The following is a 17,194-nucleotide window of genomic DNA, read 5'->3' as shown; positions in this document are numbered from 1 at the left end:
GAGCCCGCGCTGCACCAGGACGTGTGCAGGGCAAGAGCCGGGGCAGCCTGCATGGCTCCGGGCCGGCGCGGCTGCGTGTCTGTGTCCTGTTCTGCCGGGGACACGGCCGGCCACCGGCGTTTGGTCGTGTCAGACCAACACAGCCACGCTGGCCAGAGCTGGCAAAGTCCGCTGGCCTCAGGCGAATCAGTGACCTGAGCAATCAGTGGCTCTACCTTGATACTGGAAATGAAATTTCGTTTGCTCCATCGTGGAGGCTGCGATGTGGCAGCACAAGCAGGCAGTTCATCCCCAGCCTTGCGGGGAAGCCCTTCCTGAGCTGCTGGAGCAGCCCTGCTGCGCGGTGGGAGCCGGCAGCCGCCTCCTGCCACAGCACCATCCGTGATGGATAAGAAATGCAGACTGCCCTCCTGGCCGGAGCGGCAACTTCTGCCCAGAAAAGGGCACGCTGCTCATCCTAAAAGTGTCGGGGCTGGCTGTGACCTCTCTGCCTTCTCTTCCTCTCCTCCTCAGGCTCCCAGCCGCTCTCCGGCCCCGATGGACTGCCAAGAGAGCGAGTACCATGGGAAATGCACCCCCTGCAGAAACTGCATGCCTGGCCAGGAGCTTTCCAAGGTAAATCGGCTGCTCTGGAAGGACCGGGAGTCATCTGGCACCAAGGCTTTTACAGTGCTAGGGGAATCCTCTGCAAGCCTTCCTTTAGAAGGTCCCAGCATGTTGGGAAGAGCTGGGACTCGGTGGGAAGGGACAGCGAACAGTTTCCCTCGCCTTGGATAGGAGGGCGAGATGGTGGAAGTAACGGGTGGGAAGGGATTTCAGGTTGCTGCTCGGGGTGCCCTCTTTCCTTTATGCCGATGGAAATCTAAATTTCCTCCTGGTCCGTAGCTGGGTGGGCGCGAGCAGGGCACGGCCGTGGGGTCCGGCCCAGCCTCCGCGGTGGGACCGGCGCTTCCCGGACAGGTGCCCCATGGGGTCTCCCCACCGGCGGTGCCTCCCGGGGTGCGTTGCTGCCGCAGCTTTCCTCCTCCCTAAACACGGCCAGCGGGCCCTGGCTGGGCCGCCGGCGGCTTCCCCGCTGTCTCCATCGGAGCTGCTCTGGTGGCGTCTGCTCTTGGCTGGGTTCTGAGGACCCTTCGCGTGAGCGGTAACCCCTCCGCCCTTTGCCCCCAAAGAAGGGACTCCGTTCCCCTCGGCACCGCCTTGGGACCTGAAGTGGCTCCCCGCCGCAGCCATGCGCTCGTGTCTTGCAGGACTGTGGCGACGGCGACGGGGGGGATGCGCAGTGCGTTCCCTGCCCTCCCAGGAAGTTTAAGGACACCTGGGGGCATCACGGCTGCAAGCCTTGCCTGTCCTGCACCCTCATCAACCGCGTCCAGAAGTCCAACTGCACAGCGACAACCAACGCGGTCTGTGGGGAATGCCTGCCGGGGTGAGTGGGGCCGGATCCCGGCCTGAGCGGAGCCGCGGTGGTCGCACCTGGGAGCGTGCAGGGAGGGGATGGACAGAGGCCACTCAGAACACGGGACGTCAGGGGAGCCCTGGTGACCCAGGGCTGCCTCTTTGAGGACACTGCTAATGACATGCAAATCGGACCCATCCGATGGCCCCCTTGTAGCTCCAAAGGAGGGAACCTGAAGGCTCCCATGAAGGAGCAGTGGAAGAAAACTCCTTCCAGGCCTGAGTTGTTCCTGCGGACACCAGGGTGGCTCAGCCCTGGCAGATGAGTGGATATAGACCACTACAATTGGTGGTCCCCAAAGAGGAGGACAGACCGTGCCTCGGGTGATGGGTCTGAGGAGCTGCTGAAATGAAGACTGCTGCATACAACCAGCCTGCGGAACGCCCGAGGGCTGCAGACCACGTGCTGGCGAGCAGTGGGGCTCGCGACAGAGGAATGAGTCGGGGCTCTGGTTTATGAGCCTCTTCCCAGACATGGTTGTAGGCTGGGGTGTTTCTGTGGCTTCATGGAGCGCCCACTTTAGCGGACGCAGGGGAAGGGGGAGGCAGCTCGAGTGATGTCGCTCCTTGGCCAAAGTGGCGACAGATGTGAAAAAGTAGCTGTGGGCACGGCTTCAGCCAGCGATGGAGAGACCTGCTGCCTCGCGGCGTGCCAGCCTGCCGGGGCAGGAGCTCGGGGGTGGGCTCTCCCCGCGCTGCCGCCTGTCTCTCCGGAGCCCGGCTGGCGGGGGCTCGCCGTGGGACCGCGCGCCGCTGAGACCCTCTGCTCTGTTGGCAGGTTTTACCGCAAGGTGCGGATCAACGGGCAGCTGGACTGGGAGTGCATCCCTTGCACCAAGCAGACGCCCACCTCCGAGCCTCAGTGTACGTGCTGTCCCTCACCGGCGGGGAGGGAGGTGCTCTGGGGTGGAGGGGGTGGTGAGGACGTGGTGGAGCAGATTGATGGCACGTGCTAAGTCACCGTGACCGTGTCGAAGGCGTGCACTCGGATGTGCACCATCCTTTCACTGGTCCTGCTCGCTGGCCAGCCTGCTCCGCTGGCCGCAGCACAAGCCGCTGTCCCCCAGGCCTGCTGGAGGGGGCATGGTCGTTACACATGCAGAGGGACGGGCAGGGAGGGGGTGGCCCAAGCTTCGGGGTTAGGCTCCAGCGTTTTGTGGCTGGTGTGTTTGCAGGTCGGTCCAGAACAAACCTGGTGAAGGTAGCTGTCCCGACCGTACCGCCGCAGGACACGGCCCTTCTTGCACTGACCAGCAGTGCCCTGGTCATCATCGTACTGGTGCTTCTGGCACTCTCTATCATCTACTGCAAGCGGTTTTGGAAGAGCCAGTGCCAGCGAGGTGGGTCAATGCCTGCAGTGATTCCCTTCCTTCTCCCTTTGCTGTTCGCACATGCCCGTGGCCCCCTCCTCGCTGTGGAGAGCGTTGCCCCTAGCGTTGCTGCTCTTGCAGAATGCAGTGACCCAAACGTTCCTATATGGAATAAACACCTCGTCCTGCTTTCTACATCTGCAGGACCTCTCTTGGGCTTTGCCTGCTCAAAGACAGGGAGGAGCCTCCCTCCTCCTCAGTACCGTAACTGGTAGGAGGAGAATGCCCTTTCGCAGTCAGAACGGGCGATCCTCTCTTCCTGGGGCTTCGCAGGGGCAGGCTGGGGTTGAGTGGCTCTTTGCAGGGCAGGACTGTAGGACTGGTGAGGGAAGAGGGCAGTAGGTTTGGCGGCTGGGGTTGGGGCACGCTGGCGTCCAGCAGCGTGCCAGGGAGCTGCTGGCTGCCGGCTCCTCGCCGGCAGACATACCGCGCGGCTGAGGACGTGCTGGGGAAGCAAGCCAAGCCTTCGCTCAGACTGGTTCTCCTCTATCCTCCAAGTCTTCCTGAGGACTCAGAACTTCTCAGGCCAGCGAGCAATGTTCCCGACCGTGGCGGCACCCGGCAGATTCCTCTGTGAGGAGCAGATGTCTGGTCCCTGCTGCCTGGGTGTGAAGAACCTGAGCCCCTGCTACAGGCAGGCAGAAGGTACCCGCTGCTGCTGCCGCCTTCCTCTTTCTCTGGGGGGAGGGCGGGTGGTGCTGGGCTCCAGCTCGCACGGTCCTAGGACCTACTGAGATGCCTCAGGCAGGAAGGATGCTGGACGGTGTCCGAGTCCCACCAGCACGAAATTTGGGACCTCTCTTAAACACTTGCAGACCTTGTACCAGAAATGCTGGTGTGCAGCCCCTGCGGCTCCTGATCCCCCCAGCCCACTCCTGCTCTCCCTGCGACTGCGGGGGGGAACGACCCCACTCAAAAACTTTGCAGAAAGGCACAAAAGTGGCTTTGCTCAGTGGTGGGGCAGGGGTCTGGCCTCTGGCAGGGTGCTCCCAGCTCTGCCCACAGACCCTGGGCCGATGGGTTTAACGGCAGGGATGGCAGACCCCCGGCAGGGGCCAGAGCGGATCCCGGGCTTCGCTGAGCTGTGCTGGTTTCTGGTTTTAGGCCCCGTGGAATCGGTGCAGTTCATTTCAGATGGGGAAGCCGTGGGTCTCCAGCTTCCCTCTCTCCAGCCAGAGATGGACTTGCCACCGGCCATCGCGATCGGCACTGCTTCCAAAGCCCAGCTGGGCAGGAGCCTCCTGGAAAGCCAGCCCCTCATCCGGGCCTCGGGCCGCGGCGACTGCCTGGCCGGGGTCCTGCCGCCCTCCGACCCCAGGCAGGGCCAGCCGGGCACGGCGGAGGCCCTGGCCCCCTTCTCCTCCTGCGCTTCCGAGATGCAGCACAAATGGCCGCACGCCCCGGTGGAGTGCACTGAGCTGGACCTCCAGAAGTTCTCCACCCAGGCGGAGTTTGTGGGCGGCGAGCGGCCGGAGGACGCGGCGAGCCGGGCAGCGCAGAGGATCCCGGCAGAGAGCGGTGGCACGGGGCAGGAGGCGGCCCGGCACCCGCCCTCCGCCTTCCCGAATCCCACCGCCGAAAGCGGGGAGCAGCCGGTAAGTTCCTCCAGCCTTGTTGCTCCTCTGAACTGCTGCCGGCCACCCGGGGCTCGGGCACAGGGTGCTGGGCTCACCAGTGGGTTAGGGACGTAGACTGAGGTTCATTAATACCTGGGACTACCTGGTAATTACCAAAAATGATTTTCCAGATGTTTAGCAATGTGTCACTCAACGAGACATGACCTGCTGGGGCGGTTTCAAACACCCAAACGGCCAGAGTCGATTTATTGAAGGTATAAGCACATCTTTAACTGATGTGCTCTTGAGTGGTTCTTGTCCTCTTGCTCTCCAGAAAGCTGACCGGCGGCGGGGGGCTGGGTCCGCCTCCCTCCCCGGTGAGCTCGTAATGAGCCCGGTGACTAACGTCATTGAGGTTCAGAAAATGTCTGGCAGAGAGACGCATTTAACAGCTTAGCTCCAGGTGGCCGTTTATGGAAGCAGTTTGCTCGGAGGCCCTGGAGCATCCCAAGGAGGTCGTTGGCTCTGTGGGATGGTACTGCTGGAAGGAGCAGCACCGTTCCTCTGAGCCCGTGACGGCCCTGGGAGCAGTGACAGGCGTTGCTGTTTTTGCCAGACTGCCACCAACCTCGGGGTCTTTGTCTTGCCAGGTGGATGACGCCCAGAGCCTCGTGACTCGGATCAGCAGCACGGCCAAGGGTAAGTGTCTGTCTCTCCAGCCTCTCTGTTCTCCAAGTATTGGGGTAGTAGAGAGAGGCAGATTCTTGGAAGGGAGCTCCTCCAGAAGCCCACCACGGCTCCGTGGAGGTGCCAGTCATCACAGGGACTTATCTGACTTATGTGGTCTTTGATGTTAGTTCACAGGTTGGATTTTCTGTGATGCTGCCTTGAATGGTCTGTGGGTGGGTGGTGGATGGGCGCCCAGTAGTCACCAGTTACCAGCCTCGCCAGGACTGAGCCAGCTCCATGTTGCTGAGCTCTTGAAAGGGATGTTGGAGGAGATGCCCGCCCTGGGAGGCGGTGGCGTTTCACCTGCTTGGCAGGGACAGGGGCTGGAGTCCGGCTGCTCTGTTTATCCGTATCCGAGCCGGATGGGTTGGTTTCTAACCCCGCTTTGCTGTGTTGCCGCCCCAGGTCTCCCGGTCACAGAGCTGCCCCATTCCTTGGTGCAGTCCCTCGCCTTCTTGTTGGACCCTTCCTTGAACGCTGTGAAGAACTTCAGCCACGTAGCGCTGGAGCTGGGGGTCGCACCCCAGTTGCTGGGACGGATATCTGGATTTGAGCAGCTCGTCGCTCACTTCACCTGCTCGGGAGACGCGGTCACCATCCCGCTCCTGGCCCAAGCTCTGCAGCGGCTCCAGCGGTTCGATGCCTTGCTCCTGCTCTGTGACCACTTCGCGCTTAGCCAGGCCCAGGGCCGCCAGCGCTAGAGAGGACAGGCAAGGGACGGAGGAAGCTCCAGGCACTGTCTATACTGGTATGGGAGAGGATCTGGTAGCCCTGCAGTCACATAATCTCTCTGGTGTGCACGTGGGGAGTACGTGGCGATGGTCTTTGCATCGCGGAACAGAAGGACGCGAGGGGGAGGAGTGCCGGGAGGCTGCAGCCGTGCCTCCTCCCAGCCTCCGCGCGGGAGGGTTTGCTCAGGCCCCTCCGGAGGCCGCTTTTCTCCGGCTGCGTTGACACCCTTGTCTGGCAGCAGGGTGCCACGGCTGTGCCGCGGTGCTCGCTGTTGTCGTGGGGTCCCTCAGCCACGGGGCTCGGTCTCCGCGGGCAGCCACCCTCCTATGGGCCCAGCCATTGCCTCCCTCCCATTCCAGCTTTCCCGTCCTTCCTCTGGCCCGTGCTCTGCTTTCCCGGGGGCCGGTTGCCACTCCCAGTTTACTTTTCGCACACTCCTCTCCCTCTGCACCAGAGACGGTCCTCGGCGGAGGACCTGGCCGTGGCTGCCGCGCCGGGCTCTGGCCTTCGGTCTCCCTGTGCCACCCTGGCGCCTTCCCCTTCCCGTCCTTCTTGTGAAGCGGTGCAGTTTTCTTGCAGGGGTCTCGGAGCGATGGTCGGGGTGGGTCGACGTGCGTCCTTGTGACGGTGCAGCGCTGTGGCTGCCGGCCTGGGGAGGGTGCTGGCTCGCTCCCCAGGCTCCTGCCCTGCGCCCCGGCCCCACAGATGTCTGCAGACCGCCGAGGCTTTGCAGACTGCCCTGCGGTGACACGGGGCGGCAGAGGCAGGGCTGCTTCACCACTGTGCCCCGGGGAGCAGCCGGTGCCGTGCCAGTGCTGGGCGGCAGCTGGAGGCTGCAGCCTGTGACCGTGGCTGGGTCGCAGTCAGCGCTGACGTCCCTGCACCAGTCACGGCAGAGCTGGCTTGTTTTAAAATAGTTGTTTTTTTTTTTTTTTTTTTTTCTTCCCCTGCCCAAAAATGGCCTAGTTTTCTCACTTCTGGGAGTAGCTGCTAGGGAGGAGAGCAGCCTTCTGCTTTTAATTTCCTGGAGGATTTGTCAGAGCTTGCAACAGGCCCGCCTGCGCCGGGCGCCCCTGATTTCGGGTGTTGTGCCCCGGGGCCGGTGGCTGCAGGCATCCGGCTGCTCTCCTGAATCTGCCCCGGCCCCTGGGGCGTTAGGCGGGCTTTTGCCGGCGGCCCGACAGACGGGGCTTGGGGGATGCAGCGGGAACCCGTGCCGGCACCGAGCCCTGCCTGGCGAGCACTGCTGCCAGCCGCCTCTCTGCAGCCCGGCGTGTCTGGCGGGGGCGAGGCGGCGCGGGGGCGGCAGGCATGCGGGAGCTGCCCCGGCGTGGCCGCCAGCCGGCCGGGGGCCAACGCAGCGGTGCCGGCGTGGGGCCGCGGATGCCGTTCCCGCTGAGGTCATCGGCAGCGGGGCCGTGGCGGGTGCCGGCGACCTGCAGCTCCCCGCGACCCGCAGCTCGACGCCGGGTGCCTTTAGGTGGCATGCGGCAAGCGTCACCCCGAGCTGTCCCGGGACCCCCGGGCGGCAGCGCCGGGGGCGAGGCGGCGGCACTCGCTCCAGCGCTGTGTTGCTTTGTTCCTCAACGCTGCGGCTGGGCCCGGCGGCCGCTTTCTGCTTTCTCCCCTGTCACCGGGGTCCTTGGCCATGCCGGCGGCGCGGCGGTCGCCAGCAAGCGGCACTGTTAGCCTGCTGCCCGCCCCGGCACCCGCCGGGCATCCCCGGCCGAGCTCATTGCCTTTTATCTGACCACAGTACTTGGAAAAAGCCGGCGACCTTCTGGGAAGGCAGCCCTTTCCTCAGACCTGCCCGAACACGGGTATTAATAGCTGCTGTTCTTTTTTCTTTTCCCTGTTAAATGCTGTTAAGACTTGAACGCGCCCGGGATGTGGTTAGATAACGGGAGGCACGGGCAGTTTCAGCGGGATGTGACGCTTCCTCTCCCCCGCTGTTTGTTTCTTCCGAAGTCAAGGTCATTTTAGTGCTCTTTGCTCCGCAAGACCCAGAAGTATCAGACTTTGTACCCATTTTAGGCTGGGATTAGTCAGGCTCTCGTTACATGCTTGGTCTGTTACGGAGCAGTCAGGAAAAGTATTGCTAAAGCAAACACAGCCCAGGGTCGGGGTTTTTTCGTTTGAGGTTTATCTGCGGCAGGGAGAGAGCGTTTGGATTAATCACCTAACAAAATCAAATAAATATTTAATTTCTCTGTGGACACACTTAGTCACTTCCAGCGGGAATTAAGATAAATGCAGCTACAGCATCTGAGTAAGAGCATTCGTGCAGCTCAACTCGCCAGCTCTGGCTTTGAAGTTGAAACCGGTCCGGGTGGCTTGTCCTGCGTGTCGCTGTGCACGTGTGTCACCGGTGCCACCGGTGGGCGGTCCCTCGGGGCGCCCAGAGCCACGGCGGCCGGGCAGGCTTCCCCCTGTCCCATGGCAGCAGCCGGAGCAAGGGATGGGCAGGAGCGGCTGTTAAATTAAAACCAGTGAACGAGGAGGACATCGTCACGCGTGTGTGCCGCAGGTCCTCGCGGTTGTCCCTCCCTCCCGCGCGCGCGGAGCCCTTCTGCTGCGGTGCCAATGGGTGGGCTCCGGACCCGTTGCATGGATTGTTTTTCGAATTTTTTTTTCCTCCCTTCTTTAAAGAAATCGACCCCATTCCCTTCATGGTTTTTAAGGTAAACTTTTATTTTTCAGCTGTCTGATGTCTGAGCAGTATTATTCACGGTCAAAACTTAGCCTGAGGCTGAGGAGGTGGCACGTAGGGTGGGTGCGTGCTGTGCCCTACACGGCGTGTGGGGCGGGTGTGTGCCGTATGCGTAGGGTGGGTTTGTGCGGTACACGGAGCACAGGGTGGGTTTGTGCCACGCCGCAGCTCCTGCCCCACCGGCTGCTGCCCCGCGAGCCGCAGGCGTTCCCCGGGCCCGCTGCCGGCGGCGCTGGGCTGGCCGGAGCGGGCGGCACGAGGCGGGGCTGGTTTTAGCCATGTTTTAAGCATGTTTTAACTGTTCTCGGTCCCACCTAGAGCCCCATACGTGGTCTCAGTGCGAGTTGCCGCGGGTGGTGCTCCAGGGAGGCTTGACCCCGCACAAGAGCGTTGTGGGACGGGGCTTTTCAGCAGTGGAGCCCCCCCAGCTCCCACCCAAGGGCTGCTCCCCACTCTCACTGGTGTCTGTGGTGGGCACCCTCCTTCCCACTGCGGTGACAAGATCAGCTGTGTTTACACGGGCCAAAATTTCTGCAGGTGGCCTTTAACTCCCCCCGGGGACCCCTGTGGCCGGATTGCCACAAGCCCAGCTGAAGCCCTCGGGAGACGGGGAACCACCAGAGCCTGAAAACCAGGACATAACGCTGCGGTTTGGACATCGGAAACGGCGGCAGTCCCTGGCGGTGAATTTCTTGAGCTGGGAACCAATGGACACTTGATACTTGACTTTTGCTTTTTAATAGTGTTTTCAGGACAATACACGGAATGTAAGGGAAGGAAATTCCCGTAGCGCTGGATCTCGCGTTGCAGCGTCAGGAAGCTGTTCGTGCCAAGCTGGCATGGCTCGAAAAGAGTGGAAAGAAATCAAATAATTCAGCATCTGTGCAAACTTTAGCTGGGGTTGAACAACGCAAATACTCTTGTGCGGCAGGATTGGTTTTTTTACAAGCGATTTGTTTTTGACACCGCTCTTGTCTGGAAGTCTGATTTGCCAAGGAATTTATATGATAAGTTTAAGTCCAGCCCTGTTCTGGAAAGCCCTTAAGCTCAGGCTTAAAAATAGGCACATACTTAAATGCTATTGAAATGAACAAGTAATTAGTACATCCTTGGGTGCTTTTCTTGAACAGGGTGCTTGTAAGAATGGTACCTTCAATATGCTCTTACAGGAGCAAGCAATAGTGAAGAAAACTTGGTTTTAATGATCTGGCCACATTTCTCAGAAAAGTCTGCAAGTATTAGGGAAATGCCCTATGTGTTTTGGATTACTTAATAATGCAGACTCTGGTGCTTTTAAAAAAAAAAATAATACATTTCTGTAGCCATGGTTTACCTAGGGGAATACATGGTATTTTTTATGGTGGATGTTATTTTTCTTTAAGGTTACAAATAGGTTATTTATATTTTTGTAAATTCTGTGTCATTACCACAGTAATTCTGAAGTAGAGTTGTTCCTGTTGTTTTTGGGGTGATGTCTGTATTCAAATAAAGCAGTAGCTGGAGCTCCTGCCCTTTTTGTTAAGCAAGGGGTGTGTGCGTGCCCCACGTTCCTCCCAGACCTGGTGCTCTCGAACGCTGTGTGTTTGTAGTTAAATAAATTTCAGGGTGGGAGGTGGTGCTGCTCGGTGAGTTTTGATTGCTCCCCGCAGGCCCGTCTGTTGGGCAGGAGCGCGCAGCGGAGCGCGGCCCCCAGCCCCCTGCCTGCGGCGGGCACGGGGCAGAGCCAGCCCTCGGGGCGGCCGGGCCGCGGGGTGCGTGCTGGCCGCGGGGCGCGTGCTGGCCACGGGGGTCCCGCAGGGGTGCCTCTGCCAGGGGCAGGCAGCGCTTTTCAAAGCAGACGCTGTTGCAGCCGAGTCCGTCGCCCTCCTGGTGCTGGTATGGGAACGGGGCAGGAACAGCTTCAGTGGGCGCTGCTGGAGGGGAGCAGCCGCGGCCCCGGCCCCTTCCCCGCGAGGTGCCTGCCCCGAGCCGGGGCCGTCAGCCGCTACGTGCTGTGCAGGTTTCATCTTCCTCAGAAGAGTCAAGTCCCAGGCGGGGTTCGTTGCGTGGCCTGGGGATGGGGAGGTGGCGGAGACCCCGTAAACGATGCCCAAGGAGCTCCTGTTCCTGAAGCTCCGCTGAGGAACAGTTGTTCTTTAGGCTAAGTAATTACAGTGCTTGTTAAGTCTGTTCATGCCCTTACGCTTGGTCTGTTGTTTAAAATAATTATTAGAATGAAGGATATGATTTTCTTTTCTAATTAAAGCTATTATGCTTGTCCAAACTCTCACAAGCTTTATAGGTGCTGGTATTGCTATAGCTCGGTCCTGTTGTGAAGGATACCCGCACGCGATGCTGCTGCGTGCAGTCCGGCGTCGCCAACCGTGCCTCCGCTGCTAAAGCGATGCAGTAGGTGCGGACAGAGGAGCCTCTGCCATCCGCGCCCAGAAGAACCAGTCATTCGTCACTGCATGCAAAACCGTAGTATGGGTAGAGGTATTCGGCGTGCGTGGTTTCCAAAGAAGCCTTTTCCATGGAGTTCCTTGGGTGCGTGGGGCCTCTGTTCTCGCAGGTGCTTGCAATAATACACCCCAGGTTAACAGTGAACTGAATTTGCTGCTGCGCTGGGAACACCCAGCCTTACTGCAGGTCTGCGAGGAGTCGGGCTCTGCCTGCGCCGAGCGCCAGGTGAAACGGGAGGCGGATGGTGCAGGCGGGCGTGCTGCAGCCCAGCCCTCCCAGCGGCGAGGCTGCCAGCCCAGCCCATGCCGAGCAGCCTCTTGCGTGCTGTTGGGGTGGGGATTCAGGGTATGCCTTGCCTTACCTTCGAGTGACTCCTGGTTCTGGGGCTGTAACCGTCCAGGACGTTCCATTCTCAGGTGTCTGAGGACTGGACATGCTGCAGTAGGTAAGGGGTGGGTGGGTTTGGCCCTACCTCAAGGGTCTGCTCTTCTGGAGAAGTCCCTGGGGTGACCGCTCCCATGCAAAGCAGATGCTTACGCCCAGCCCAGGAGCTCCCCGGGAACAAGAGTTTTACACCCCGCTCTGCTGCTTGCCTCAGAGCATTTGCGTTGCCTGGTCTCGCCTCACTTTTGGCTGATGCACAAAGAACGATGATAAACCATGTTCCCCTCAAAGTACTCGGGATTCTTTTTCTCAGCACTGTGATAAAGGCAGCCATCTGTGGCCCAGAGCTGGCAGGAGGAACATACTCCGTGCAAGGAGAGAAGCGTGGGGTTGAACAGCAGCTCCTAGGTGGTCAGAGCAAGGCTGACTCCTGCCTCGCCTCTTCCCGGTGCCTCCTCAGCCACGATCTGCAGAGAGGCTGGCAGCATATCAAGATGCCAGGGTGCACATGGGCCTCACCTCAAGTGCCTCCGGGAGGAACATCTCCAGCTGGGGTGCGAAACTGGTACAAAGGCATTCAAAGCACACGGGCCAACTGCTTGACAAGCCTCCAGCTCCAGAGCAGGGTGCCAGTAAACGCCACTTGGCCCACGCGAGGCATGTGCGCTGGGCGTTCTCCTGAGCTGGTCTCTGGAGCAGGAATGCAGACGTGTGTCCTGCCTTTCACAGCAGCCACAGCTTGCAGCCGGTGACCCTGCCAAGCCAAATATTCCTGACCGATGGGTTTTTGCTTTAAAGAACTTGGCTGAAACGTGTGGGGTGTTGAGATACGTCACTGGCATCCCCTGGTGAAGTAAGTGCGGCGGTGGAGGCCAGTGACTCCATGTCCTGGTGCGGAGCAGCAGACCCTGAGCAGGCTCTGTTGGCGACCTGCTGGGGTGCTGTTGAAAGTGAAGTGGGGTCTTTGCACCTTTCTCCCAGGGGACTCCCCTCTGAGGGCACGTCCTTCTGCCCAGCCAGCAGAGTCGCAAAGGGGAGCTGATGGGGAGGCCTGGCCAGGCTGAAGGAGATGTTCCCGCTAACGAAGTGCTCTGGGTGGGATCCAGCTTGGCAGCCTACAGCAAGAGCCAGGCTAATTAAGGAGCTCTGCATTAACAAGGGCTGCACGATCTGTGAACAAAGTCAGACGAGCTTTCTAAGGTTTCCCCCGTGTGCAGATTCTGGGTGCACAGGGCAACTGCTTTTACAGTGAGACCTTTTCCCTGAAACCCGGTGTTTGCCTATCCATCTTTGGTCTGAGATGATCTGGACTAAAAACAACATTGCATGAAAATACAGACCAAAAAACTGTACTTACAGAGAGGAGAGGGCAGGAAAAGGGACTGTGTGAGCAGAGAAAGGCTGCTCTTTTCTCTGTAGAAAAGGGTCAGAAGAGGGAAGCACGTGCTCCTCAGGGGATTTGGCCTAAACTGCAAAGCCGGGGTGGAGCGAGCGAAGAGCAGAAATGATGAAGAGCGCTCAGTAACACCTTGGCAAATGCAGCTTTCCTGCTTTTGCACTTCATTTTCTTGCCTGCCCTATAGAAAGCTATGATGTTTAAACACAGACCAACAGGGTCTGAAGAAAAGCGAGCCACCACAACTGAGAGAGGCAGCAAAGCCACCGGTAGCGAGTGGAGGCGAGCCCTGTGCAGCTCGGCTCTGCAGAGGTTTAACCTGGCAGCGCTGCTTTGCTAGCACACACAGGTGCCCGATTGCATTCAATTGTGTGACAGGAGCGTCTTTCACAAACATTCAGAGCATGTTTCAGGTGGGTGGAAAACTCTGACCAAACTTTTGTGTCTGTTGAAGGTAACTTAAGCCAAGTCATTAACATCTGCTGACCCAGCATGAACAGTAGGCAGCCGGGTACCAAGCCGCAACTGGACTTGGAGGCTCAGCGGTGAGGAAACTACGCTCCTCCAAAGGTTTCCTTCAAACGGACGGGCTGTCCTCGGACCCAAGGGCGGGACGGGCATGGAGAAGGAGGAGCGGAGGAACGGGCTGCTGGCTCGCTCCATGCTGGCACCTGCTGCTGGTCCCTGCTCTCGGCCCGGTGCCCAGTGTGCGAGGTGGTCCCCGGCCGCGCAGACCAGCAGAGCCGGAGCCGTGCCCTGGGCATCCCCCATGTCCCCAGGCCCAGCGGCGGGGACGAGCTGCTGCGGTGGCTTTGAGGGGAGGGGAGGCTGGTGGAAGCGGCAACGCAGCAGCCGCCCGCAGCAGAGGGTCCGGCCCCGCGCTCCGGCCTCCCCGTGTGCATCCGTTACGAGCAGGAAAGAGCAGAAACCCCAGGGGAATGATGGCAGGGAGAGAAGGGGATTCACAGGGGCGAGCTCAAGGAGAAAGCCTGTAATTACATTTCAGCTCGTTTTCATGTCAGGAGAGACAGGCCCGGGTGATGCTGCGCTCCCTTGTGCTCTGCAGCTCCTCCGTGCGTGGGAATTACTCATCCCTGTGGGCATCGGTCGCACTCAGCGCCGTAATAGCCCGCTGCTCCCGCTGGGCTCGTCGTGCTCAGCCGAACACCTCCGTGCTCTCCGTGACAGAGCAATAGCGGCCGTGCACCTTTGAAATCTGCTCTGCGCCAACTTCTGCGTGCTCCCGCCCCCCCTGCATAGGGGGCGAGGGGACAGATAGTTACGTTTTGGTTGCTAAAAAGGAGAACTTAAATCCATTACAGAGAACTGAATTTCCAGCCCCAAGATTTTTTCCTTCTCCGCTTTCGTCTCCTTCCCCACAGATGATTTTTTATTGCTTGTTCTCTGACGTTCCCATTTTGTATTTTCCACAGGCTTTCCCCTGCGTGCATGGTTCTCATGTTACTGCTTCTCTGCAGGACACAAGGGCAATTACAAGGGAAGGAAAACACACATTTTACAGCGCGTTATTGAATGTGTTTGCCAGGAGACAGAATTTTATTTTTCTTCTGCCTTCCAGACCCACCTGTCGCACCCGCGGGCTGGCTCACGGGGACTCGCCAGGTGCAGTCTTCAGAAGGCAGCCAAAGCGCTTCGCCGCGCCTGCGGTTGGGATGCCCGCGTCCCCCGCGCCGTAGGGGCACGCACCACCCCACGGCTTCGCTGCGCGGCCGAATCCGCGCCGGGGCCGGGGGCTCTCGCTGCTCTTAGATTCCCCCCACGTCTGAAGAAGGGGACCCCCCCGGCCCGCGCTGCCCCGGCCGTGTGGACGGAGGGCTGGGGAACTGGACACGGTGTTTAGAGGATTAGGGGAACATTAATGAGAGCAAACCCTCTCAACTGGCACCAAACTGGGAGCAACAACAACCACCCCCAAAAAAAAGATTAAAAATTGGAGCCCGATTCCCTTTATTGGCAGCAAAAGTTCATTTTTAAGGAAAAACATTGCGGCTCCAATCATAAAGCCTTGCTGATGAAAAGCAAACACTCTGTCTTCAGGGACAGCTTGATGCCAGTAATTATTACTGTCTGTCAAAAATATACTATTATCCCAGTGAAATTCCTGTGTTCCTTCCCTGAGTCCTGGTGGTAAATGAGGTTTTCCGAGACTGGCCAGCCTCTTTCTGTGACAATTACTGTTAACGGGAGCCAATAGACGGGATAATGGGCTAATTTTTGGATTCGAATGCAGCTTCATTGGGGAACAGAGTTTTAGCAAAAGAATAAAGTGGTTTTGCAACCCATTCAATACCTCTTCAAACTCCCCCTCACATCCTCCTCTGAGCTGATTTTAAGGAATTATTGGATTACAAATAAATGCCCCAGTCAAATAATACAATAACAATAGGGCCAATTTTCATAATTTCTTACCTCCCGCAGTTCATTTAAAACAAGTAGGAGCAAGGAGCCCACGATGCCTCGGGGTGTCCGCCCCGGCCACCCCAAAGGCCGGGCGAGTCAGACGTGGCCCCAAGCCGGGCGGGCTCTGCCCGGTGCTGCTCGGCGGGGGCCGCGGGACCCGGGGCCGCGGTGAGGGCCGCTCCCTCGGCAGAGCTCCGCCGCAGCAGGGCGGGTTGGGAGCTGCTCTCCCGTCCTCGCGCAGGTCTCGCCCTGGTCGTGTCCGAGAGGGTCCCCCCGAAGCGTGCACCCCTTACCCGGGCCCCGGCGGAGGCGTGCTGCTGTCCCGTGGCACCTGCGCCACAGAAAGGTATTTGAAATGGCATCCTAGCATCCACGGGGTGTGTGTACATATAAATATAAATATAAATATAAATCATATAAATATAAATATAAATAATATAAATAATAAATAACATAAATATAAATAATATAAATATAAATAACATTAATATAAATATAAATAATATAAATATAAATATATAAATATAAATGAAATTTAATGGAGGAAAGGCTCATATCCTCCACTTCGTATAGGGAGGGGGAGCAGAGAATATATTAGCAATGCTTAAAACAACAAATAGGAAAATACTGCGGTTCCTCCCACCTTCACCCTCGGTCTCTCCGTCCTTCGCAATGACCAGGGGAGACACAGAGGCAAAACAAAACATTGACAACTTGGCTTCAGAAGGAACAGGTGAATCGATTTAGGCTTGGCTGCTGAGGCTGTTACTGGTCTGGCCCAAGCCCGGACCCGCTCGGGGGAGAGCAGCGCCCGCCTGGCCGAGCCGAGCGGGGGCAGAGGCCGGGGGAGGTGGGGCGGGAGAGGCAAAGCGGGGGAAGCCCGAGTGGGCTCGGAGGGGAGAAAGCCGGAGGCAGCGCCGGGAGAGCCGTGGGTGCCGAAGGCTCGCGCTGGCGCTTGGCCGTTGCACGCCGGCGCTCCAGGCAGCGCTGGGCGTGCGGTGCCGTGAGCACTGCTTTCCAGCAAGGAGCTCTGGTTTTCATGGCCGTTAACTTTGCCTCGCCTAAGTGACATCCATGGGGTTTTACCATACCCCGTCTGCCTCAGACTAGTCATGTTTTTATTGGATAACTCCAGATGAAAGAATTAAGCTTTTCCCAAGAATGAGGTGAGTGGAAACCGTGTTTCATACACACAGGCACATAGAAGATTTCATTAATCATATCTGGCTGCCGTTTAGCTGAAAACGGCAGCACCTATAGCATAACGCATAGGCAAAAGAATGCGAATTTTCATGGGCAGCCTTAATTTCCTACCTTTTTACTGTTTGATTCTCCAACTCCCATGTTCTTTACGGCCACATTTTAGAATGTTTTGGAGTAGAATATTTTGGTAAAACCCAGCGTAACTTCCGCGATCCCTTTGCTTTTGCTCGCAGGCCAAGGGGCTGGTTCCCCGGCGGTGCCAGCAGCCCGTGCCCATGAGCACACGCCCTGCAGCAGCGCTTGCAGGCATTCCCCCTTCCCGCTCTGGCTTTGCTGGTACGAGACACTGTGTCCGCACCCCCCCGCGGAGAGGAGCTCCAAGAAGAGCTCAGCATCTTTTACAAGCAGGAACCAGGCTGCCACCAACCGCTGTGACCATCGTAGTTTCCAGGCCCTTGGCGCCAAGGGTGGACTCCCCGGCAAGGAGCCGATGACCACAGCACTGCCAGCGCTACCTTTGCCGCTGGCGAAGCCAGCCAGGCTCCTCAGCTGCCTGCGCGGATGAAGGGCTCTCTGTTCGGGTCCAGCTGCGTGCACAATGCGCTCCTGTGAATGCTACCTTGGTATAAAGCATCTCTTTCCTCCTCTTAGTTCCCTGGCTTTGTCCACAGCCTCTGTTTTATTTCCTATTCTATTAATTTGCTGCCATGCCAATTTTCTGAGATAATGAAAATACGATCAGTGCTCTTCGCTTACCAAACACTACGGCCAGCCATGGTAAGTGCTCAAAGGA

At 58.6% G+C, this 17,194-nt stretch overlaps 1 protein-coding gene across 1 annotated transcript; it reads left to right on the top strand.

Moving 5' to 3' along the window:
* Positions 1-537: 537 nt before the first annotated feature.
* EDA2R (ectodysplasin A2 receptor) lies at positions 538-5,814 on the top strand (the record flags this gene model as incomplete). Its single annotated transcript, XM_082322957.1, has 8 exons — positions 538-615; positions 1,251-1,429; positions 2,237-2,322; positions 2,634-2,798; positions 3,327-3,473; positions 3,933-4,423; positions 5,035-5,083; positions 5,519-5,814. 8 exons carry the CDS (start codon positions 538-540, stop codon positions 5,812-5,814), a joined length of 1,491 nt encoding a protein of 496 aa, XP_082179083.1.
* Between the last annotated feature and the right edge of the window lie 11,380 nt (positions 5,815-17,194).

Source organism: Platalea leucorodia, assembly GCF_965183815.1.
Source record: "Platalea leucorodia genome assembly, chromosome: 10".
In the NCBI taxonomy this organism is placed as follows: domain Eukaryota; kingdom Metazoa; phylum Chordata; class Aves; order Pelecaniformes; family Threskiornithidae; genus Platalea; species Platalea leucorodia.
This window is presented reverse-complemented; position numbering and strand designations above follow the sequence as displayed.